This window comes from Tachysurus vachellii, chromosome 20, assembly GCF_030014155.1.
Source record: "Tachysurus vachellii isolate PV-2020 chromosome 20, HZAU_Pvac_v1, whole genome shotgun sequence".
Classification (NCBI taxonomy): domain Eukaryota; kingdom Metazoa; phylum Chordata; class Actinopteri; order Siluriformes; family Bagridae; genus Tachysurus; species Tachysurus vachellii.
Window position 1 is genome coordinate 17,663,524 of NC_083479.1, and position 26,408 is coordinate 17,689,931.

Sequence of the window (26,408 nt, forward strand, 5' to 3'; positions counted from 1 at the left end):
TGGTGTCATCCTAATATTGCTTAGCAACAAGGATTCAGGCATTATATTAATGATCAGATTTAAAACAGCAGTAACTGGAGACACAGAGATAGCTGATGAGAGTTTATTAAAGCAGAAATTGAAGTAAAACTGGGAGAGGGGTTTAATAAGGTGTTGAAGTATTGTGTCCACAGTTAAAACTTACTTGTTTACATTTACAGCATTTGGCAGATGCCCTTATACAGAGCAACTTACATTATCTCATTTTTATACAGCTGAGCAGTTGAGGGCTAAGTGCCTTGCTCAAGGGCCCAGCAGTGGCAGCTTGGTGGACCAGGGATCAAACTCACAACCTTCCGACTGGTAGCCCAACACCTTAAACACTAGGCTACCACAGGCCCTTTACTCAGGGATTTATACCGTGGACAATTAACATAAAAAGCTTTGTGATAAATGTAAAGCTTTCTAGGAGGAGACTTTATTTATTTAGGGTTCATGGAAAGAGTCTGTAATTTCAGCACTTTGGAATTGTCAAAGTTAAAGCTGTGAGGTTTTCCACCACAGGAAAGTCTTCACGGCAGGAGATTTGTGTTGGTTCTGTGTAACATAACAATCTATGAGGAGCTTTTCTTTGTGTGCCTCCGCCGACTTCCGGCAATAACACAACACATTTCTGGAGAATTTAAATCGAACCAAAGTGAGTCACAGTGTTCTTATTCTCAAATTGGCACTAGAGTCTTTCTTCTGCTTCAGTTCCTCAAATTAGAGGTGCGATCACTGACACGTTTTTTTATTTTGCACATCTCACCGCCTTCAGATCTTAATATGGCAGACTCGCTGTTACAAAACCAACAACAGCAGACAGGAAATGTCAATAATACATACGACATTGTAATATCAGGCCAATATTCTAATAGTCAGCTTCGGTACTTGTGACCAAATGGTTGTGTTTTCTCTGCCAAAACCAGTGCTTGAATTCAGATTCAAATTCCTCAGCTTTGTGTCTTCATCAAAATCCAAAAAAACTCTGAAAAGAGTCTAAAACAGTACGAACTTCAAAAAAGTGAAAATTTGAAAATGTTGTCATACTAAGACACCATAATCCATAATCAAGGTTAAAAAATTTTACTTCTGTCAAGCAAGTTGTGGAGGCAGATGCAAGTGCAGGTGAAGGATAGGATTTAATAACAATAAACACAGTCCAAAAACATTGGGGCAAAATCTAAATCCAAAAACAGGCAGAGGTTCATGCTCAGGAGAGATAGAATAAAAAAACATCAGTTTGAAAAAAATCTTGCAAATTCCTCTTGGTTGGGTTTTATAAATATCTGCATTACATAGGAATATTCTGGATCAAGTCAAGTCAAGAAGTTTTTATTGTCTTTTCAACCATATATATAGCTGTTGCAGTACACAGTGAAATGTGACAACGTTTCTCCAGGATCATGGTGCTACATAAAAGCCTGAGCTATAAGGACTTAGTAAGTTAGTCCTAGACACATAAAGTGCAACTGTACAACCTGGTACAAACAGTGCAGGACAAGACAAACAAGACAGACAAGACAGTGCAGGACAAAAGACATTGCAGACAAAAAGTTACAAAGACAATACACAAAAGACAATAAACAGAAACAGCGCCGAGCAGTGTAAATACTGTATGTTCAGTGTAAATACTGTATGTTCAGTGTAAATACTGTATGTTCAGTGTAAATACTGTATGTTCAGTGTACATACTGTATGTTCAGTGTAAATACTGTATGTTTAGTGTACATACTGTATGTTTAGTGTACATACTGTATGTTTAGTGTACATACTGTATGTTCAACAATATTGCGTGTGCAGTAACACTGTGTTCATTCTAGTATTACTGAACACGCAATACTGTATGTTCAGTGTAAATACTGTATGTTCAGTGTAAATACTGTATGTTCAGTGTAAATACTGTATGTTCAACAATATTGCGTGTTCAGTAACACTGTGTTCATTCTAGTATTACTGAACACACAATACTGTATTTACACTGAACATACAGTATTGCGTGTTCAGTAATACTAGAATGAACACAGTGTTACTGAACACGCAATATTGTTCAGTGTAAATACTGTATGTTCAGTGTAAATACTGTATGTTCAGTGTAAATACTGTATGTTCAACAATATTGCATGTGCAGTAACACTGTGTTCATTCTAGTATTACTGAACACGCAATACTGTATGTTCAGTGTAAATACTGTATGTTCAGTGTAAATACTGTATGTTCAACAATATTGCGTGTGCAGTAACACTGTGTTCATTCTAGTATTACTGAACACGCAATACTGTATGTTCGGTGTAAATACTGTATGTTCAGTGTAAATACTGTATGTTCAGTGTAAATACTGTATGTTCAACAATATTGCGTGTGCAGTAACACTGTGTTCATTCTAGTATTACTGAACACGCAATACTGTATGTTCAGTGTAAATACTGTATGTTCAGTGTAAATACTGTATGTTCAGTGTAAATACTGTATGTTCAACAATATTGCGTGTGCAGTAATACTAGAATGAACACAGTGTTATAGCAGCAGGTCCCTGGGGTGCTATAATATTATTATTATTATTATTATTATTATTATTATTATTATCATTATATACTATTACTACTAACAATAATAACAACAATAATAAATATGAATATTTATTATTGTTGTTATAATTATAATTATTATTTATTAGTAGTAGGAGTACTTATTATTTATTATTAAGTGTTCAATTTTCTTTCATTTCGCACATCTGTTCCTTCTCCCAGTTAGTTGTGGATTTACTAAGCTGATGTGTGTGTTTGTGTGTGAATGTTTTAACATCCTGATCTAATTAGCTAATTGCCTACATGGTAATTACCTCCCTCTCATGCAACTGTTTATATTCATGCCTTCGAGTTTTGACTTCTGGTCTCGTGCCTGATGTGGTGTAATCAGAAGATTTTCTCTGTTAACATTCAGAAATAAAGATAAAAAAAAACACTGAAAATGAAGGTTGATTTTTTTACATGTGATTCATTTCCACCTCTGATTTTTATACATGAATGATTTTTTACCTGTGATTTTTAGGCCACTCTTTAGCACAGGTGATTTTTTTACAATATAAAGTTTTTTGCATCTTGTTGTCTTCATGGCTTTGGCAATACTTTTCTATTTTCTGCTTTTGATCCAGTTATTTTCTACATCATGCTGTTTGGATGATCTCATGCCTGCTTGGACTACACCTTGGCCTGACAATTCAGAGAGTTATTAAAGACTTTACTCACAGCTACATCTATCGGGCTCCAACTTCATGTCGCGTGTAAACGTCCCCACAGACAAGCTGAGTTTAAAGCAGCAGCGCTACAGTACAGTACCTTCTGCGTCACTTTACAGACCAGTACCTTCTTTAATTTAACATGAATGTACAAACTAATTGGCTTGCACTGTGTATTAAAGCAGAAGGCTGCTAATATAATTATCTGGATAATAAAAAGCTCTAACCAGAGGACAAAATGTGAGCTGGGTTGATATCTCTAGTGCAGCAGGCAACAGAAGTTATCAGTAAATAGCAAGCTTTAATTACAGAATACACCGAAGTCACACCAGCACAAAATCTACACCAACTGGAGTTTGTTGCTTTCAAAATACACAGCAAATAAAACTGGTTACCTGTTTAGAAGCATATATATATATTTATCATCATATCAGGTGCAGGAGCACATTCAGTCTAGCAAGTAAAAACAAACCAACAAAAATTAGCTCTAGCTTTAACTGCTTTGCCCAAGTGCTACTGATTTGTCCACATGGCTAATTAATCAATATGTGGCATTTGGCAGTAGCATTTATTTTGTCACATATACATTACAGCACAGTAACATTCTTTCTTTCTTTACAAATACCAACTTTGGAAGTTGGGTTTAGATTACAGGATCAGACATGATACAGCACCTCTGGAGCAGTGAGAGTTAAGGGCCTTACTCAAGGGCCCAACAGTGGCAGCTTGGCAGTGCTGGGGCTTGAACCCTGATCCTCTGATCAACAACGCAGTGTCTAAATCACTTGAGCCACCACATGCCATATGTACCGGGTTTAAAAGGTAATGTGATATTTTACAGATATTAATTACATCATAAATTAAAAATTCATAAGCACTAACATAAATCACCAAAATAATGGGCAATTGTTACTAAGTTTAGTTTAAGACTGTGTAATGCAGTTTTTTTATTTTTTATTTATTTTTTATTTTTTTAAGGCTAAAGCAAGATGTGCTTCAGCTGGCCACTTGGTTTCCTGTACTGTAGTTAGACGGTATGTGGAGATTCAGCTGAATATAAATGGCTGCACTTATCATCCTTTGACATGCTGTGATGTGCTGTGCATACAGATCGCTAAAACCTTTTTCTGGTACCAATCATAATTTTAATAGGACAAAATATGGATATGTGAACAAATATAATTCTTTCTCTCTCTCTCTCTCTCTCTCTCTCTCTCTCTCTCTCTCTCTCAGTGTCTCACATTGGCAGCTTCTTCACCTGCAGGGAGAATGTCATAAATAACATCACTGGTAGTCATATTCAGCTTAAAGACAGTCGACATATTTAGACAATTGTGGAAAAATCTTCTGCAAACAAGAGTTACATCACTAAAGTTTCATAGTTGAGATAAATTCAGGCATTTTTTTTTTCTGTCTTATGCCAATCTGTATTTTAGCATTTTGGTGATGTACTGAATCAAAATAAAATGTAAAATTGAGAAAAGTGAAATGACTTTTTTTTATTAAATCTAATCTTCATCATTCTGGTTAGATACTTTATTCATATACTTTACAGCTTTACCATTCAAGTGGCCCTGGATTTCAAAAAGCACCGCTCTCATTAGAGGTCTCTTTAGAGCGAGCGCCATACAGATAAATTCCACATAGATTTAGATTTCCTTATTTTTACTGCTTATCTGGATCGTTTTATTTGGTCTGTTTATTTGCTAATCCAAAATCTTGTTACTACAAAAAAGTGACAAAACTACATTTAATGGATACTTTGATAGATGGGGTCTAATACTGTATCTTAAAACCTGCTGAAAGCATGACATTCTGTGTGTGAGGAGATTTCTTTTAGATACAGTAGGAAGGCTTTAGATATTGTTAGCCAAGCTGACTGTTTTATTGCAGTTTACACATAATCCTCAGAGAGAAAAATGTTCATATAAATATATTTTCCCATTGTTTTGGTGAAACTTATTTATAGACCTTATAAATATACTGTTAAAAGTATATTATAGATGTTTTATTATTTTATTTATTTATTTTTCCAGTTTTTCAGAATTAAGCTACAGCAACACATGCCTGGTTTTTCCAGAGCACCAATTTTATTTTCAAAGGGATTTTTATTTTTCCCCCCTTTTTTTTTTTAGAAGTTTAATTGTCCAACATTGCACTACAAATGATATCCATCTATTTATTTCATCCATCCATCCATTTTCTGTACCACTGATACTACACAAAATATGACAGGTAACATGGAGTCTATTCCTGGGAACTCGGGGCACAATGTACAGGGTACCAACTTTGCAGGGCACAATCAGGGCACAATCATACACACTACAGACAATTTAGAGATGCCAATCAGCCTACAGCGGGTTTTGACATACTTTGGATTAAGGAGAAAACTGGAAAACCCAGAGGAAACCCCTGAAACATAAGGAGAACATGCACATGAACTCCACACACACACACACACACACACAAACACTGAACAGAAGCAGGACTCAAACCCCCAGCCCTGGAGGTGAGAGACAAACCCTAAGCCAACATGCCTCATAGAAGAGATATTTAATATCTAAGAAGTACCTGACTTGGTGTCTTGTAAGCCATCCCTTATTTTTTTTTTTTACCAATATTAGCCTTAGAATCAACTCATCAAACACCTAAAAGTGTAGTGAATGCTTAGTACTGAAATTTGAAAGAAAAATCTTTCTAGTCTTGTGTTAATTTTCTTACTTACCTGTGGAACCTGGTATTTATGTTGATGATACTGTTCTTATAGCAGGAATAGGTCAGTGGTGGCTTAAGTGGTTAAGGCTCTGGGTTGATGAATGGAGGATTGGGGTTCAAGTCCCAACACTGCCAACCAGCCACTGTTGGGCCTTTGAGCAACCTCCCTGCTCCAGGGATGCTGTATCATAGGCACACCTGCATTTCAACCCCAACCTCATCAGGTGATATAGTCTCAGAAAAGATTTTCATTGTTCTCTAATGTATATGTGGCAATAATAAAGGCTTCCATGCCATCTTTTTATTCTTATAAGACCTAGTGTGCTGCTCCCTGGGTGCCGCAGCATAAATGGCTGCCCACTGCTCCGGGTGTGTGTTCACAGTGTGTGTGTGTTCACTGCTGTGTGTGTGCACTTTGGATGGGTTAAACGCAGAGAACAAATTCTGAGTATGGGTCACCGTACTTAGCCGTATGTCACGTCACTTTAGAAACTACCAGAAGGATTCGATAAACTTCTGTTATGATGTCACTATGGAAAAGGATGGATGTTAAATGTCATAAATGTAAATTGAAATGTTTACATCAATCTCAAGTGATCCAATTAGAAATATGTCTTGTGATCCAAAAAGTGGGTAAGGCATCATGCAAACAAATTTGTTATGTCTTTGTCTAATGCATCCCGATCCGTTCCTGATAAAAAAAAAATAAAACAAAATAATTTCTTAAGTTAATGTCGTTTTACATAAAATATTATGATAACGATAATAATGATACTATTTAGTGATCAAGACTTAAAAGGTATCCAATGAGAAATAAATTCAATTATCATGAATGTATTTGAAGTAATTAGTGTATAATGTGTGTTAGAGTGCTTCAAGCAGAGCAAACCTGAGCAGCATTGCTTTGTTTTTGTCTAATAACAAAAAAGAAAATCACTGAGTTCATTTTTTCAGCAATGTTCCTTCAGCAATCTATTTCATGTACAGCCTAAATTGACCTAACGTAGGGTTTTCATAATCTCCCCAAATGAACAGAATACTAGATTAAATTAGAACTGAATACTAATTAGGTTCATATTCTCTTTATATGGCATGAAATATTTTCTCTGCTGCTTTAAGATGTGCTAAGTGCATTTATTTGGCATTCAACTGCAGAAAAAGTGCTGAACCCAGCAGAAATAAAAAACAGACCCATGCAAGTAATCTCTTTTTACTCCAGAGTGAAAAAAATATTCACAGTAGAATTATGTCCTATTCGGACGGGATTAGTTTTACGTGGGGACGTGGAGTAATGCAATTTTACCTCAGGACGTCTGTAATATTAATTGGCCAATTCGCACGGGACAAGACATCTCAGTAAAACTAGCAGAAGTGGGAGGGGTAGCTCGCTTTACGCACCACAGTAACCTCCTTGTTGTCATGTGCGTATGACGTTGCTTCCTGTTATCACGTGCGCAAACAGACAACATGGTGCCTCCATGCTTGCAAGACGCGCCAAAAATTACTTTTAAACAGGAAATGACGGAATTTTACCGTACATATTTACAGCGGGTCTATTCGGACGGGATTAGTATTACCTGAGGTAATTTTTCCGGACCTTTTTACAGAAGGTAAAAGTTGCCGTAATCTTTACTGACATTGTCCGTAATGATTACCAAGATGGCATATTCGGACGGGACTAAAATCACAGAGAAGCTCTGGTAATAATTACTTTACCCCCACGTCCCCACATAAAACTAATCCCGTCCGAATAGGGCTTTACTCTTATATTCTCACTCACTCATTTTCTACCGCTTATCCGAACTACCTCGGGTCACGGGGAGCCTGTGCCTATCTCAGGGGTCATCGGGCATCAAGGCAGGATAAACCCTGGACGGAGTGCCAACCCATCACAGGGCACACACACACTCTCATTCACTCACGCAATCACACACTACGGACAATTTTCCAGATATGCCAATCAACCTACCATGCATGTCTTTGGACCGGGGGAGGAAAACGGAGTACCCGGAGGAAACCCCCGAGGCACGGGGAGAACATGCAAACTCCACACACACAAGGCGGAGGCGGGAATCGAACCCCCAACCCTGGAGGTGTGAGGCGAACGTACTAACCACTAAGCCACCGTGCCCCCCCCCTACTCTTATATTAAGTTAGGAAAATTAAACTGAGTAAATGTAGTTCAGGATGAACCCCAAAACATTCAGAAATTCAAAGCAAACAGACTAAACAGCCTTTAAAAGCATTAAATTGCATCCTAGACTGAGGTCAGAGAATAACAGACAAACTGATTTGAACTGACATAAAGGCTACGGTTACTCTAATAGCCACTCTTTACAATCACGGTGAGTAGAAAAGCATCACAAATAACACACAACATGTCAAGACCTTGAGGCAGGTGAAAGAGAACAGCGACTGAAGACCACATGCAGTGCCAAACTGGATAGCTAAAGACTGGAAAAACTTCACCCGAGTATGATCAGATCTTCACAGTCAGACTTTAATAATCTTTGTAAACAAAACTCTTGACCTATTGATTCAAGTTCGATTTTACTTTCCAAACTGAGGCGAAACTTGACTGATGCAGTTTATTGTGAATAACTGAAGTTAAAAGGAGTTTGATAAACTTGCCTTCAGCAGCAACTCACGCAAACTGCAGCGTCTGCGATTCTCGCCTGGAAACGATCCCACCCAGTTACTGCATTCACACACTACTGCACTCAGCTCAGTGGGAGTACTGCATATGTGCAATAATAATTTCATGTAAAATTATAAACACACAATCAAAACAAGATATTAAAAGTATTGAGTCACTACTGCTTCGAAGGCAGACATTACATTAAATTCCACTTTATCCTGATCCTCAAAGGTGGTTTTCACACTGTGGTTGGAATCTGAGTGTGATCTTACATCACCGCAAAACCTACTGTACATAAAGAACATAACCATGTTGACTCACCATATATATGTTTATATATGTATATATATTGGTGCTCTAGTGCACAGTAAAACATTTCTCCTATCTCTTCTGTGCCCCATAGCATTCCCCTGTCACTCATGCTACATGTGTTGTGGAAACTAAATGGCGTCATCATCGGCTAAAACACACACTTTACTTCCCGAGCAAGTGTAGACCCGAGCATGAGTTGCCTTCACGTCATGGGAATCGCTGTGCAGTTCCAGTGCAACTGAACTCACACTATCTCCTATACAGGAAGTCTCAGGTTCGGTAATGTGGTGAGCTTCCTGATCCATGAACCTTCTAAAAACCGGTTTGCCTTTCCACCGGCTAGAGAGCCGTCACTCTGTCTGACGTCACTGTATACGTGTCACGTTTCTCAGCAACGTTAGCACAGCAGCTGCAAACACAAACACATCAACAATGGCGGATGTTGCTTTACTGTTAATGCTCATGGCTTTGTGAACCTACATTAACACCCAAACGCGGCGAATCCAACGTGTACGTGCAGCTCCATGTAATCTCTATAAACGGAGGTTGTAATCGAGAAAGTATATTTTAATCGAGAACGTTATTTTATCATTAACACAGAAAAAACTTAGCCTTAGCATGTAGCTACTTACTATCATGTGTGCTGATAATTGATCATATTGCGGTAAAGTTAAAGTGTATTAAACATTAGTATACTTAAGGTACATTATCAAATGCACTAACAGTAGCTCCGCCCACAGCCCCTGACACAAGCGGTTCTTAAGTCTAGACCAGCAACGTTTTGGTGCTACTTAAGAACCACTTTTCCTGGTTCAGAGCCGGTGCTTTGGCGGTCGAAAAAGAAGGAACTGGTTCTAAATTAGGCTCCGAACCAGCACTCAAACTGCCTCGGTGGAAAAGGGGCATTAGTGACAAAAGTTCTTAGAACGTGTGGGCATTTCCCCTAAAAATTTAAGAGAAGATCCTAGTAATGATAAAAGTTATTCACAAAGTGTCATCACCCATTAAAAGAGCTTATGAGGTCAAAAGGTGTCAGGAGTAGTGAGAAGGACTTTTAAAAGGTTAAAGAATTTCTAAAAGAATGGCCAAAAAGTGAAGAGGGAGAAGAAATGTATTGTGTATAATATTTAATAATGATAGTGAGTTAATAAGATGATACAGATAAGATTGTGTAGGGATTATTTTTGTGACCAATAATATTACAGATAACATCCCAGACACAGTGCAGAAATGTACATTTATTTAATTTATTTATTTATTTATTTTATTTGTTTGTTTGTTTGTTTGTTTGTTTATACTGGCAGAAATTATATAATTAATACATATAATTAATACATATAAGTCTTTATGAAATTTCTGCACTGTACATTTACATTCACTACTTTTATCACGTACAGATGATAGAACATTTATAATATTATAAAATCGGTCACGGACGTAATCGATACACATATTTGATATGTCAAATATTTACATTTACATTTACATTTACAGCATTTGGAGACGCCCTTATCCAGAGCGACGTACATAAGTGCTTAAATCTCTAACATTGAATACATTAATGCTGGCTCACTAGGTTACATACTTAAGACACCATAGTTTAAAACATTTGTTCAAAGTTACAATGAAAAAATGTCAAAGGTGTTTTTTTGTTTTTTTTTTAAATGCGAAAGATAAGGAAAGTAGTGCTAGTTGAAGTGTTTCCTGAATAAGTAGGTCTTCAACCGCCGCTTGAAAATATCCAGTGACTCAGCTGTCCGGACCTCTAGGGGAAGTTCATTCCACCACCTTGGTGCCAGAACAGAGAAGAGTCTTGTAGTATACTTGCCTCTTACCCTGAGAGGTGGTGGAACCAGTCGAGCAGTGCTGGTAGATCGGAGGGTGCGGGGTGCAGTGCGAGGAGTGATGAGGGCTTTGAGGTAAGACGGAGCTGGTCCGTTTTTGGCTTTGTAGGCCAGCATCAGTGTTTTGAATCTGATGCATGCAGCTACTGGAAGCCAGTGGAGGGATCTTAACATAATATCTTAACATAGAGATAAAGTGAAGGTTTATAATAGATCAGATTTTAAAAGCGCTGTTATTTTTGTATTAGACAACCAATCACAGTCTTCAAAATAATGTATCATACCTAGTAACGGGTTTAAGCCCCGCCTCCTCACAAAAACATTTGATTAGCTCTTCTTGTTATTCATTGCTCCAATCAAATTCTTTTAAAACAGGAATCTATTTGTCTCTGACAAATAAAATTGTCTCTGACCATTTCCAGAACTTGAAGTCTTCAGATATGTTCAACGATTAAAAAATAAAAAGTAACTGAATAGAAGGACATTTTCCACCCTGACATAATTTAAGAGTTATAATAAATAGATTTCAGGGGTAAAAAAGAAAACATAATTGTCCATACACTGACGTTTTCTATCAACAGACATTTATGTGGCATCATTACTCACTCACTCACTCTCACTCATCTTCTACCACTTATCCGAACTACCTCAGGTCACGGGGAGCCTGTGCCTATCTCAGGCGTCATCGGGCATCAAGGCAGGATACACCCTGGACGGAGTGCCAACCCATCGCAGGGCACACACACTCTCATTCACTCACGCAATCACACACTACGGACAATTTTCCAGAGATGCCAATCAACCTACCATGCATGTCTTTGGACCGGGGGAGGAAACCGGAGTACCCGGAGGAAACCCCCGAGGCACGGGGAGAACATGCAAACTCCACACACACAAGGTGGAGGTGGGAATCGAACCCCCAACCCTGGAGGTGTGAGGCAAACGTGCTAACCACTAAGCCACCGTGCCCCCTTTGGCATCATTAATGCCATTATATTCCATCTTCATAAGGGGGCTCCAGTGTCAGTGGTCAGTCAATGGTATAGCTGTAATTAGAAGCTCTCTACCATGGAAAAGATTTCAGGATGGAGGATTATGTGTCCTTGATAATATGGCCTCATTATTTAAACAAGCACATTATTATTATAAGGACAGGATCGAACACCTGACCCAGTGTTCATAGTGTTTATCATTTTATCTCTAACACTAGCAAGGGTTCAACTACTTCTCAAAGAGCTTCTCAAAGTTTTGACCCTGAATCTTGTCACTTGATTAGCAGTGCTTGAACGATATCAGCAAACATATCAAAAAGCCATCGATATTAACGTATTTTCATCGGGATTTCAAGTGGCCAGTGAGCGATTTGTGCTTAACTCTGCTTTGCACTTAACTCACTCTGCTGCTGTTTCTAATAGATCAGGGGGAAAAAATCCAACAGAACAAGAAGCTCTTCCACGAGTGGCAGTAATCAAACACTCAAAGCCTGACATCTTTCAGATAACATTGTGTACTTTCCCCGAGGATCTTCTCCATTTAATATAGGGTTGGTTCACTTACATACACACATACTGTACAGAGGTCCTTTTCATAACAACCCTAAAGAGATTTAACACAGCACTTAAAAACAAAGCTTTCATCTTTTTCTGGCTTTTTTTTAATCGCGCGTGTGTATCGCTCAGATCATTTTTACAGGTAATGTGATTTGTTAAGGAAAGATTAATGCAGAGGCCATGAATGGTTCCGTGTCCGTCGGTGTCGCTGAAATTCTAACTTCAGTCACATCATTTGGTTTTAAATGCTGCTTGTACAGTAATAATAAAGACTGAAAGTGAGACAAACCCTGATGATGAATTAGAAATTTCTTAATTTAAATACTTCCACATTCCATATGTTTAGATATTATTTTATTTACACATACACAAACAGGAATGATCCTGGAACTATATAAACAGTGTAGCCAGGTGGTGGCCAGAGAATGAGGTGGTTGATAAGGAGATGGAAGGGCGGCCAGCAAGAGAGCAAAAAAAGAAGTAGCAAGGAAAAGTCAAGAAGTGGGATTGTGAGGTAATATCTAGGAAAGAAGGTAGTCAAGAAATCAGGATCCATTTAATTTCATAGCAACGGTAATAGTGAAAGTCAAGGGTAGCTAGGAAGAGTGATAAAGGGGAGTGATAAAGGGGTAGCAAGAAAAAGAGTGATAATAGTGTTGTCAGGGAATGGGGTGGATAGGTTATGGAGTGATTAGTGAGTGGGGCAAATAGACTGAAGTGAGGATGTACAGGAAATAGTTTGGATATGGTACCCTGGAAAAAGAGTGATTAGAGGGTCAGTAGGAAATGGAGTGATCAGAGAGTAACCAGGTTATGGAGTGATTAGTGAGCAGTGCATATAAAAAGTACAGGGGAGAGAAGTCCAGGAATTATAGTGTTCAGGGGGTTGCAAAAAAATGGTGTAGCCAGAGGGTGGCCAGGAAATGAGGTGGTCAGAGAGTGGCCAGGAAATGGGGTGGTCAGAGAGTGGCCAGGAAATGGGGTGGTCAGAGAGTGGCCAGGAAATGGGGTGGTCAGAGAGTGGCCAGGAAATGGGGTGGTCAGAGAGTGGCCAGGAAATGGGGTGGTCAGAGAGTGGCCAGAAATTTACATTTACAGCATTTGGCAGACGCCCTTATTCAGAGTGATGTACACATTCAAAAAACAGGGAAAATGCTAGTTCAAGTGTTTCAGGAAGAGGTAGGTCTTCACCTTGCTTGAAGATCTAGAGGAAGTTTATTCCACCACCTCTGTGAAAAAAAACAGAAAACAGTCTTGCTGTATATCTACCTCTTACCCTCAGGGATGGTGGGATCAGTCGAGCAGTGCATGTAGATCTGAGGGAGTGAGGTGTAGTGCAAGGAGCAGAAATGGGCAGCGGGTCAAGTCAGGTCAAGAAGCTTTTATTGTCATTTCAATCATATATAGCTGAAGCAGTACCTAGTGATATGAGACAACACAGAGCTAAGGACTTAAAGTGGACAAGACGTGGAGTAAGCAGAGGGTGGAGAAGAAATTGTGGTGGGCAGAGGGTGGACAAGAAGTAAAGTTGGCAGAGGGGTGCCATGAAGTGGGGTGGGCAGAGGGTGTACAAGAAGTGGGGTGGGCAGAGTATGGGTAGGAAGTGTGGTGGGCAGTGGGTGTACAAGAAGTGGGGTAGGCAGAGTATGGGCAGGACATGGGGTGGCAAAGGCTGGTCAGGACTTGGAGGGCAGAAGGCAGATGGTGGCCAAGAAATAGGGTGGTAAAAGGGTGGGATAGAAAAATGAGAAGGAAGAGTGGATGTCCAGGAAATTATAAGAATGTGAAAGCTGCAGGATTCAGTACTGTACAGTCAGGCTGCTGTACTCGTGCAATATGTGTGTGGTGACATGATGCGCTAACAGATGGTGTGAATCATGAAAGGGACATTGGTGGGACTCAACACAGATCTGCAGGATGCAGGAGGATCACACACCACACACACACATACAGTTGTACAACCAAGTCCTGAAGCGTGTCTCTGTTTTGTTGTGTATATTTGTGTAACTTTGCATGGAATTATTTTGTCCAAAGCCGTGGAATCATGGAGTCTACCTCTTCTGTTCACGTGGTAACATGAAACGTCACATGGTAATCATCTAATCAAAGCTATTTACAAAACATACCAAAAACAGAATATAGTTTCATGATGATCGGACCAATATTTTCATCTTTCGAAGTATACTGCATTGAAAATTAGAAAATTGTACACCAACTGTACACCAGCTTCACTTAATTAAAAATCTTGCCAGTCTACCATCTCAGATTCCATCACACACTCTTCTCCCTATCTCTGAGAGAAAGACACCCATCAAGGTCCACGTGATACAGAGAGGGCAAAGCACAGCAGCAGGATCTGCATCTCATTAACAAGGCAACAACATTAGGTCAGTGGCCCCTGTGGCGAGTGTTAAGGTCAATCTCCAGGTTGGCCTTGGCACTCACACACACTCCTGAGGGTTCACCCATGAGCTCTCGCAATCAAAGGTGTGAGATTTAACACAGATTTTGGAGCAACAGCATGTGTATGACGTCAGAAAAACTGGGACCTGATTCCAAGATTTTAACCCTTCTTTTCAGCAGAGTATGTGTAATATAATCCTGCTGTAATCTTTTAAACACTTTGGCTAAACTCACAAGCAAAATGTATCTGGGACTGTCACGAACTCCGTAATCACACACGAACATTTTTTACACTTCTTTATTGTTACCAGATTTTTGTTGAGTTGAGATTTATTTTTTTTTACAAGCTGCTGAATTTGCGGTCAATTTTATAAGATTTTTCCTTGATTTAGTGTTTTCTTTTACATTTGTTTGTTTTATACATGCTTCTGAAATTGAGGTTTTGTTTATAATTCGTTTGTATGCCTCTGAAAATGTTGTTAAATTTTTTTTTGTTTTTGTTTGTTTGTTTCTGAATTTCTCTCATGTTTTGTTTTGCTGTTATGTTTCAGATATGTTTTTCTTTTTTCAATTCCTTTTAATTTCCTGTCACATTTATTCATTTTTTTTAATGAATTTGTCACATTACAGTTTCTTAATGTTTCTAAATTTACTGTCACATTTATTTATTTATTTATTTATTTATTTATTTATTTATTTATTTGTGAATGTACAGTCATATTTTTTATTATTAATAATATTATTTATTTATTTATTTGTTTGTTTATTTGTGAATGTACAGTCATATTTTTATTATTAATAATATTATTAATAATAAAATATTATTAATATTAATAATATATTATATTATTATTATTAATTAATATTATATTTCTGTCACATTTCAGTTTTTTTCTGTCAGTTTTCTGTCATGTTTATAATTTGCAATATACTTTCAGAATTTGTTGTTTTTATCTCCAAAAACCTGACACAACTGCATAATTAATGAAAATGCAACGTTATAATGGTCTTTATTAACTGTAATACCAAGTTCTGTGATGAAATCCACATGTAGTCTTGCTTCTAAAGGACCAACACATGAAACGCTTTTAAAAAAACGTTTCATGCAGAAGTGGAGTTTCAAATATCACAGCTCATAGCCAGAGAGACCTGTATCAGCTTTCTTCTCATGCATCTAACACCATCATTTGGGACTTGTTCGTACAGATGGATGTGTTTTTATTCTGACAGGCTGCGACAGCTTAATGGTGCTCCTGTAAAGCACGTACCAAAAAAAAAAAAAAAAAAAAAAAAAAACAGCAATTAGCATGCAGAAGAGCTGTGAGGGGAAACTGGGTTAAGTACGGTTTCTGTTCTGACGCTGTTCTTTCCCGAGGTTCAGAATGAAAGGAAGGCAAAGCAATCAATCAAGATAAATATGATTTAATAGAGCCGACTCTCCTCAACTGGCACAGAATATATGTATAAATACATATATAGTGCATTCAGAAAGTATTCAGCAACCTGATACTACAAACAATTCATTTTTTCTTCATTTATCTACACTCAGTACAACATAATGACAAAGAAGTAAAAACAGAATTCTAGATTATGTAAATTTATTACAATGAAAGAACTCATTCATTCATCTTCTACCGCTTATCCAAACTACCTCAGGTAACAGGGAGCCTGTGCCTATCTCAGGTGTCATCGGGCATCAAGGCAGGATACACCCTGGACGGAGTGCCAACCCATCGCAGGGCACACACACACTCTCATTCACTCACGCAATCACACACTACGGACAATTTTCCAGAGATGCCAATCAACCTACCATGCATGTCTTTGGACCGGGGGAGGAAACCGGAGTACCCCGAGGAAACCCCCGAGGCACGGGGAGAACATGCAAACTCCACACACACAAGGTGGAGGCGGGAATCGAACCCCGACCCTGGAGGTGTGAGGCAAACGTGCTAACCACTAAACCACCGTGACCCCACAATGAAAGAACTGAAATATCAAATGTATATAAATATTCAGACCCTTTACTCAGCACTTTTGTCAGGGAATGGGGGTGTAAATATAAAAGATAAAATACAGACCGAAGCACAGGGATAACATAAAAGAGGGTTTATTTAGGGAAAAACTAACAAAGGGTTAGAAAAACCAGGAAACCAGAAACACAAAACAAAGAAACAGGAACACAAATACAAGCACAAGCACACAAACTCAGCAAAAAACAGACGCAAGACAACTGGTATAAATAGGGGTGACAATCCTTGAAACACATGGAAAAAAAAACCCGACAGAATGTCTCCCTGGTGTTCGTGGCAGGGAATCGTTCCAGCCCTACCTGACAACTTTATTCAGTACACCTTTGTCAGCATTCACAGCCTCGAGTGGGGTGTGACACAACAAGATTTGCAACACTTGGATTGGGAGGTTTTTCTGTCGTTCTTCTTTGCAAATCATCTCAAGCTCGTTCAGGTTGGATGGGGATTGTCGGTGAACAGACATTTCCAGGTCTCTTCATAGAGATGTTCAATAGGGTTCAAGTCAGGGTTCTGGCTGGGCCACTCAATCACAGAGTTGTCCCTAAACCACTCATGTGTTGTCTTGGCTGTGTGTTTAGGGTCACAAGGCCTTGTATTGAGAGGTATGTGCCTTTCTAAATCATACCTTGAATCAGGTGTAGAAACATCTCAGCAATGATCAAGATAAATCAAAATCCCTGGGGAGCTCCAGTGCTGAGGGTGAGGGTGGATGAGGTGTGTCCGTCTGTCAGGAAGTTGGAGATCCATTGTTAAAGCATCTGAGCTACATTTCAAGTGTTGTTGCAAAGGGTCTGAATACTTATGTCCATGTGATATATTTTAATTTTTCTTTTAAATAAAATTTATGGACTTTTCTAGAATTATGTTTTCACTTTGTCATTATGGGGTACTGAGTGTAGATTAATAAGAACAAAAAGGAATTTGAGCAATTGTAGTATCAGGCTGCCACATAACAAAAATGATGAGTGATGGGGGTGTGAATACTTTCCAAATCCACTGTATATCTATTATTTGGAATTGGATTATGTCAAGGTTAATCAGGTAATCCTCAGTACTTCAGTAGAACACAAAACACACACACACACACACACACACATATATATATACTATAGTAATATGTATGTATATTTGCAGGAGGTTTGGAGAACAAACATTGTGAGGGTGTTTTCTGGGTGGGAAGAAAGATATTTTATCAGGTTTAAAACAGGAATTTAATACCCAGGGGCAAAACAGCAACCGAAGAAAACAATGTGGTTCAGTAATGCAGTAAACTTGTTAATAATTGTGGAAGTCTCTGGTGTCAAGTGTTTTGTAAAATGCAGTGAGAATTCTGCCACAGGAAAGACTTCAGGAAAAAATAACTTTTATTTTTCTCTCTCACTCATTTTCTACCGCTTATCCGAACTACCTCGTGTCACGGGGAGCCTGTGCCTATCTCAGGCGTCATTGGGCATCAAGGCAGGATACACCCTGGACAGAGTGCCAACCCATCGCAGGGCACACACACATACACACTCTCATTCACTCACGCAATCACACACTACGGACAATTTTCCAGAGATGCCAATCAACCTACCATGCATGTCTTTGGACCGGGGGAGGAAACCGGAGTACCCGGAGGAAACCCCCGAGGCACGGGGAGAACATGCAAACTCCACACACACAAGGCGGAGGTGGGAATCGAACCCCCAACCCTGGAGGTGTGAGGTGAACGTGCTAACCACTAAGCCACCGTGACCCCACACTTTTATTTTACTCCAAAGTAAAAAATAATAAAAAAAAAAAGAAAACACCAGATTTTGAAGAAATCTTCATTTCCTTATTCTAATTTTGAGCACATGTTCTTCACACGTTATTTGATAACATTTTGGTCTGATCGCTGCCTTTTCTTGAAACTTGTGTAACATTTCCAAAGTATTAGGATGGGAATTTTTATATTGGTTTCCAACCTTTGTTGTCCTCTTGTGCACGTTTTGTCATTTTCCCCTGCGTGCGCTGGCCGCTGTTAGCTACGTGCTCATGATATTGATACAAACGGCTCTTTTGGCAAAGTGCAGGCCAAGGGCTTGTTCAAATTAATCCCCCACATGCTCTGTGTATTTTTTTCTCTAATCAGTAGCCAGATTAATTAAACGCACATGGTGCATTACTCATAAACATGCTGTCTGCTCTCTCGGAGGTGACTGCAGGACTCAGCCTGGTTACTGCAGCTTTGGGAGGCTGTGATGGGTATTTTACTTAGACCTCTATGGGACATTTGGTTTAGGATTTGTTTCTCCGAGACCAAAATGACTAAGATCAAGATTTATTGCTATTTTTAAAAATTTCCTATATGTACAAAACACTAACATAAGGATACGTATACAGCATTTAACAACAATATAACATCTACATCCAAGTGCTTCAAGTAGTAAGAAAATTATAACATTAATAACAGTCAAAAAGCAATTTTAAGTGAAATCTTGATGAACCTTCTCATTTTTTAAATCTAGATAATGCTAGATTTGGTGTATGATTATGATGTGTATGATTATGATTAAGGTGTATAGGTCAGGTGTATGATTAGGGTGTATGGGTCAGGTGTATGATTAGTGTATATGGGTCAGGTGTATGATTAGGGTGTATGGGTCAGGTGTATGATTAGGGTGTATGGGTCAGGTGTATGATTAGGGTGTATGGGTCAGGTGTATGATTAGGGTGTATGGGTCAGGTGTATGATTAGGGTGTTTGGGTCAGGTGTATGATTAGGGTGTATGGGTCAGGTGTATGATTAGGGTGTATGGGTCAGGTGTATGATTAGTGTATATGGGTCAGGTGGATGATTAGGGTGTATGGGTCAGGTGTATGATTAGGGTGTATGGGTCAGGTGTATGATTAGTGTATATGGGTCAGGTGGATGATTAGGGTGTATGGGTCAGGTGGATGATTAGGGTGTATGGGTCAGGTGTATGATTAGTGTATATGGGTCAGGTGGATGATTAGGGTGTATGGGTCAGGTGGATGATTAGGGTGTATGGGTCAGGTGTATGATTAGGGTGTATGGGTCAGGTGTATGATTAGTGTATATGGGTCAGGTGGATGATTAGGGTGTATGGGTCAGGTGGATGATTAGTGTATATGGGTCAGGTGTATGATTAGTGTATATGGGTCAGGTGGATGATTAGGGTGTATGGGTCAGGTGGATGATTAGTGTATATGGGTCAGGTGTATGATTAGGGTGTATGGGTCAGGTGTATGATTAGGGTGTATGGGTCAGGTGGATGATTAGGGTGTATGGGTCAGGTGTATGATTAGGGTGTATGGGTCAGGTGTATGATTAGGGTGAATGGGTCAGGTGTATGATTAGGGTGTATGGGTCAGGTGTATGATTAGGGTGAATGGGTCAGGTGTATGATTAGGGTGTATGGGTCAGGTGTATGATTAGGGTGAATGGGTCAGGTGTATGATTAGTGTATATGGGTCAGGTGTATGATTAGTGTACATGGGTCAGGTGTATGATTAGTGTATATGGGTCAGGTGTATGATTAGTGTACATGGGTCAGGTGTATGATTAGTGTATATGGGTCAGGTGTATGATTAGGGTGTATGGGTCAGGTGTATGATTAGGGTGTATGGGTCAGGTGGATGATTAACCAATTATAACAAGAAGATATCACACCAAATATTGATTTGGATTTTTATTTCTGTTTATTTGCTTTCTGTTTTGTTAATTGCTAAAAAAGAAATTATTAACATTTCTATCTTTGAAAGCATTATTAATCTACAGCATGATTTCACACCTGCTTAAAACTGTGTGGTGGTACCATACATGAAAACAGAACAACATGCTGTTTCTCTCATGCTTATGCTATTCAAAATGTTTAATGCTGACCATTTTTGATTTGCCTTGTTGGTAAAATTGACATAATTTAAAAATGTAGCTAAATTATGAATTTAAGCTATAGTGGTTTTGGTAACTAATGTCTGGGTGATACAGTGTGTCACCTTCAGAGGTCCTGGTTCGATCCTGTTCTTACGTTTAGGTTAGTGCCTGTGCAGAGCTTTTCTTTCAGAATCCTCAGTTTTTACTAGCAAGACTAATACTAATTTGCCCCTCTGTGTGTGTGTGTGTGTGTGTGTGTGTGTGTGTGTGTGTGTGTATGGTGCCTTATGATGCACTGGTGTCCGTTCTGTTATGTATTCCCACCTCACACCCAGTTTTCCCAAGATCCTGACCAGCATATATGAATAAATTATTATACTAATATCAGCATAGACCAAAAATTAAGATGCTGGCATATTTGTTTGTTTGTAGAAAACTAGTGCTGTGATTATAATCAGCTCTACAGGGAGGAGTTTCATGCATTTGGGTTATTAAGACAGCACAAAATATAACGCATCATCTCCAGTACCCAAAGCCAGGCCTCTTTAATTTTGGGAGCTGAAGACGTGGTGAATGTAATGTGCGTTAATAGGGGGGAAGTCACTCGGGATGTGCAAGCTTCAAGCTGTTGGGCTCCTTTATGAAGCTCATCAGAGGAGTTCTGCACATCTGCGTCCATATGCTCCCACCGAACCAAACTCATTAAACTTAATAAACTCAGAACTGGGTGAATAATGAGGTACTCAGTGCAAGTTCAGCCAAACGAAGGAACCTACTGCAGCTAGTTCAGGGTCGTCTCTTCATTTAAATCAGAAATTAGTGTTTGCTTTGCTCTAATACACCTGATTTAACTATTAATAAGGTGGGAGTGAGCAGGAGTGAGCAGGAGCTTGTCCGGAAACCTTCTGTTTTCTGTAGTGTCTACAGAGCCTAGTGAGATATCTGGTGACTTTTGTTGGAGAAAGTTGTTATTGATTGTTCTTTTCTTGCCACAGATCGCCAGCTCACATTACATCTTCTGGTTATATGAGTTGAGAGCAGGTTCACTCCTTTCATCTCCAGTGTGTAAACCTGACTGAAGTGCACTTGCATGATCCAATGTTCCCACTGAGCAATAGTGATCACCAATGTCCTCAGTGACCAATCAGTGATCACCAATGTCCTCAGTGACCAATCAGTGATCACCAATGTCCTTAATGACTAATCAGTGATCACTGCTGTCTTCAGTGACCAATCAGTGAACACCAATGTCCCCAATGAACAATTACCAATCACTGAAATCCCCAATGATATTTGTTTGTTTTAAGCCGTTATCCTTTCTATATGACCAGTCACTGATCACCTTTGCTCCCACTGACCAATTACTGATCTCCGTTGTTCCCGTTCACCAATCAGTTACCACCAATGTTATCCCACCATCTTACACTTGGTTGTTCTTTTGTTTTAATCCCTCTACCTTGATATATTCACAAAAATCAAAAGCTGTTTTATCCATTCATAATAGGTACCTCATTTCTCATGGTTATGCAATCTGTATTCCCTGCACACGCACACATTTTATATGCTTTTTACAACCTTCTCCATCAGTACCATGCACATGCGTAATTGCATGTCTTTTCATTGCGTGACATTTCAAAATAGCTCATACACTGGAAGGTGAATATACAGTATCACAGCAAATTCTCTTTTGGTACCAGAAATATTTTATTGATTTTAAAAATGTGAATAAAGATAAAGGATATAAAATTAGGCACTTTCATTTGGATTAATGTTGGATTTTTGATGAATGCAATAAAATGTTCTTAATTAGCTGGGATTGAATGCATTTTTTCAAAGAAGCAAAACGGAAGACGTTCAGACCATTATATCAGATACTATTCATAGTCTCTGTTTTTAACAATATAATACCGTTATGATAAAATGTACATCAACATCAGAATCAGAATCAGAATCAGAAAGATCTTTATTGCCAAGTATGTTTTCACATAAAGGGAATTTGTTCTAGTACAGAATCAGTTAACCACACTCCTGTCTACAGATCTGGATGCACTTCCTAACAGAGTTACAGGCAAGTCGATGCAAATGTCAATCTTAGCGTGGAAAAAATAGTTGTGAGCAAAACGATTTTTAAGATATTTGTGTCTTTCAGTCATTTTTCACTACTGCAACCAGGCAATCGCTTCTGTTCAGTCTGATGACTAAAACTGAGATGTGTCATGTCCATCATTCTAATCGATTCCATAAAGATTCATTTACTCCATTTTCAATCTACACACTGCACTTTTACTGTTACTACGGGTAACCTTTTTACTTCATCACTTTCCATGCTGTACTGATACTACCTCTTCTTATGTCTTCTTATTTCTATTCATTCTATAATATAGTTTAGTTATATGTACGGTCTAAGCAGGAGCAGGCCAGGTTTTTCATTTCAGTGCAAGTTGTATGCTGTATGTAACTGTATATGTGTTCTTATACTAACTGTCCTGTTTCTTAGGCCATGTCCACACTATGTTTTCGTTTGAAAACGTATATTTTTCTCTCCGTTTTGGCCTTTCGTCCACACTGAGACAGCGTTTTAAGTCAACGAAAACGTAGCTGTTGGAAGACGCTCTCCAAAGTGGATAAATTTGAAAACGCCGTCTAGTTTTGAATACTATGATGCATTTTTAGTCATGTGATGCAGTCGAAAGTAAATAAACGCCTAGCCGAAATGAGGCAGGTTGAAGCTTTACTCATGCGCAGTAGGGAGATGTAAGCGTTTTCATACATTTCAGTGTGGATAAGCAACTTTTGGAAAAAGTTTGAAAATGATAATGTGGACGCGGAGCGTTTTTAGACGTAAACTCCGTTTTCAAATATATCCGGATTAGTGTGGACATGACCTTATATGCATTGATGACCATCACAGTGTATAATTCTGATCCCTTACGACATCACCAGGGTAGTTCTGATGACATCACTAAATGACATCACTGTGTTAATTCTGATGACCTTGTGAAAGACATCGCTGGCCAGTTGGTGAGCACGTGAGCGGCGCCCGGTTTTTCCGTCCCGACAACCGCCTCCTCTACGAGAGATACGTGCCGATGCGATTCTTCAGACTCACCTTCAAGTGTTTCGTGGATTGTTTTTGAAGGTGCCCTTTGAAGTCGGTGATAATTTTTGGTTTCATTTTTCACACGATCCTCTTCTACATCTTATTTACGGTTATTACTGCGGACGATTTTTTTTTTTTTGACAAACGCTTCAGCAAGAAGCCAGACTGGAAAAAAATATATAAAAAAAACGACAAAAATATACCTATAGTTTAAATATTAACAATCTTGACTTGATAAATATAAAAAAGGACCCTTTATTAAAAGAACAGTCAGAGGACCAGATCCTGTTAACCCTTTAAGAAGTTTGAACAGAGGACATCTTGGTGTCAATAAAGGTAACTGACACGAGACATACAGATAAAAAGGAACAAAGAGATTTGTGATTATTTCCCAGAGGCATTGACTGTTTTTTTTTTCAATGTAATTTTTTTTTTTTTGGGCTCGGTGAGTGTGTTTAGGATGGAGAAGAGCGTAAAGAGCACACTTGGCACGAACTGCAGCGTGGTGGATATGGGGACGGAATCCTGCGTGCTGGCAAACCCAGAGGAGAAGAAAGGCCACCTCATTCCCAACGGGAACCCCCAGGCCGGGCCCGGCTCTCTGATCGTCGCAAACGGTGACAAGAAGCCTGTTCAGGGGAGAGAGACATGGTCCCGGCAGATGGACTTCATCATGTCCTGCGTGGGCTTCGCTGTAGGTCTGGGGAACGTGTGGCGCTTCCCTTACCTTTGCTACAAAAATGGTGGAGGAGTCTTTCTCATTCCCTACATTTTGTTTATATTCCTTGGTGGAATTCCTATCTTCTTTCTGGAAATTGCTCTGGGACAGTTCATGAAGGCTGGAAGCATCGCTGTGTGGAACATCGCTCCACTCTTTAAAGGACTCGGCTATGCTTCCATGGTAATAGTGTTCTTCTGCAACACCTACTACATCATGGTCCTGGCATGGGGTTTCTATTACTTAATCAAATCCTTCACCTCCACACTGCCATGGTCCACCTGCACAAACTACTGGAACACTGAGAACTGCATCGAGTCCTTCCTCCAGGACGGCTGTAAGAACGGCACCAACGGCAACTTCACCTCCATGAACAAGACCTGCGATGAGTTAATAAACGGCACCTCTCCTATCATCGAGTTCTGGGAGAATAAGGTGCTGCATATCTCCGATGGCTTGAGCACTCCGGGTCAGATCAACTGGGAGGTGACGCTGTGTCTGATGGCTGTCTGGTTGATGGTATATTTCTGCGTCTGGAAGGGAGTAAAGTTTACAGGAAAGATTGTCTATTTTACTGCCATGTTCCCTTATGTTGTCCTGATCGTTCTCCTGGTAAGAGGTGTGACCCTACCTGGGGCCTACAGCGGTATCATATACTATCTACAACCGGACTGGTCAAAGCTTCAACAGGCACAAGTCTGGATTGATGCCGGCACTCAAGTATTTTTTTCTTATGCCATCGGACTTGGAGCCCTGACTGCTCTTGGCAGTTATAACCGATTCAACAACAACTGTTACAGGGATACGTTTCTGTTGTCACTGGTAAATAGCGGCACCAGTTTCTTTGCTGGCTTTGTGGTTTTCTCCATTCTGGGCTTCATGGCTGCTGAGCAGGGTGTGGACATCTCAAAAGTGGCAGAGTCAGGGCCAGGCCTGGCGTTCATCGCCTACCCTAAAGCCGTGTCCATGATGCCTGTGGCACCAGTCTGGGCCGCGCTCTTCTTCATCATGCTGCTGTTGCTGGGGCTGGACAGTCAGTTTGTTGGTGTAGAAGGCTTTGTAACTGGCATCCTGGATCTGCTCCCTTCGAAGTTTTACAAGCGAGAACTCACTGTGGCGATCTCCTGCATGTTGTGCTTTGTTATCGATCTCTCCATGGTTACAGAGGGAGGGATGTATGTCTTCCAGCTTTTTGACTATTATTCAGCCAGTGGAATGACCCTGTTGTGGCAGGCATTCTGGGAATGTGTGGTTGTCGCCTGGGTTTACGGTGCTAATAAGTTTATGGATGACATTGCCCGTATGATCGGTTACCGGCCTTTCCCTTGGGTGAAGTGGTGCTGGTCGTTTCTTACTCCATCTGTTTGCATGGGAATATTTGTGTTCCAACTGGTGAACTACAAGCCTCTAACCTACAACAATGTGTACGTGTACCCGTGGTGGGGGGAGTTGATCGGATGGTTCATGGCTCTCTCCTCCATGCTCTGCATCCCCATCAGCGTCATCTACAAACTTATTACAGCCAAAGGATCTTTTAAAAAGCGCTGGGAGACTCTGACCAAACCGGTGTGGGGAGCGCATCATCTGGAGTACATGGCACCTGAAGAGGACGGCAGAAGCATGTCCTCAATGTCCCCGGTCACTGAAGACAACAAGGTCATTATCTTCGAGAGCGGCATGTAACTGTCAAGATCTGGCGATCCACCCTGGAGCCGAAGACAAGCTAATATTAAAGCTACCTTGATTCAAATTCCAAATGTTTTACACTAACCTGAATAAAAGTTGTTTTACTATAAAAAAAAAAAAAAAAAAAAGAATGACATTACTGTGTTAATTCTTATGACCCTTAGAATGGCATTATTGTGGTAATTAACATTGTGATCATTCTGACTAGCACTAAATGACATCTGTGTATCATAGTAATACAGTTGGTTTAGTCTGTTATCCGTCTGTGTTTACATTGTACGTAGTTTGTAG

General features: G+C 39.5%; 1 protein-coding gene across 1 annotated transcript; it reads left to right on the forward strand.

Moving 5' to 3' along the window:
• The first annotated feature begins 24,173 nt into the window (after nucleotides 1-24,173).
• On the forward strand, nucleotides 24,174-26,114 carry LOC132863531 (sodium- and chloride-dependent creatine transporter 1-like). Its single transcript, XM_060896390.1, has one exon. The coding sequence runs from the start codon at nucleotides 24,174-24,176 to the stop codon at nucleotides 26,112-26,114; it is 1,941 nt and encodes a 646-aa protein (XP_060752373.1).
• The last annotated feature ends 294 nt before the right edge of the window (nucleotides 26,115-26,408 follow it).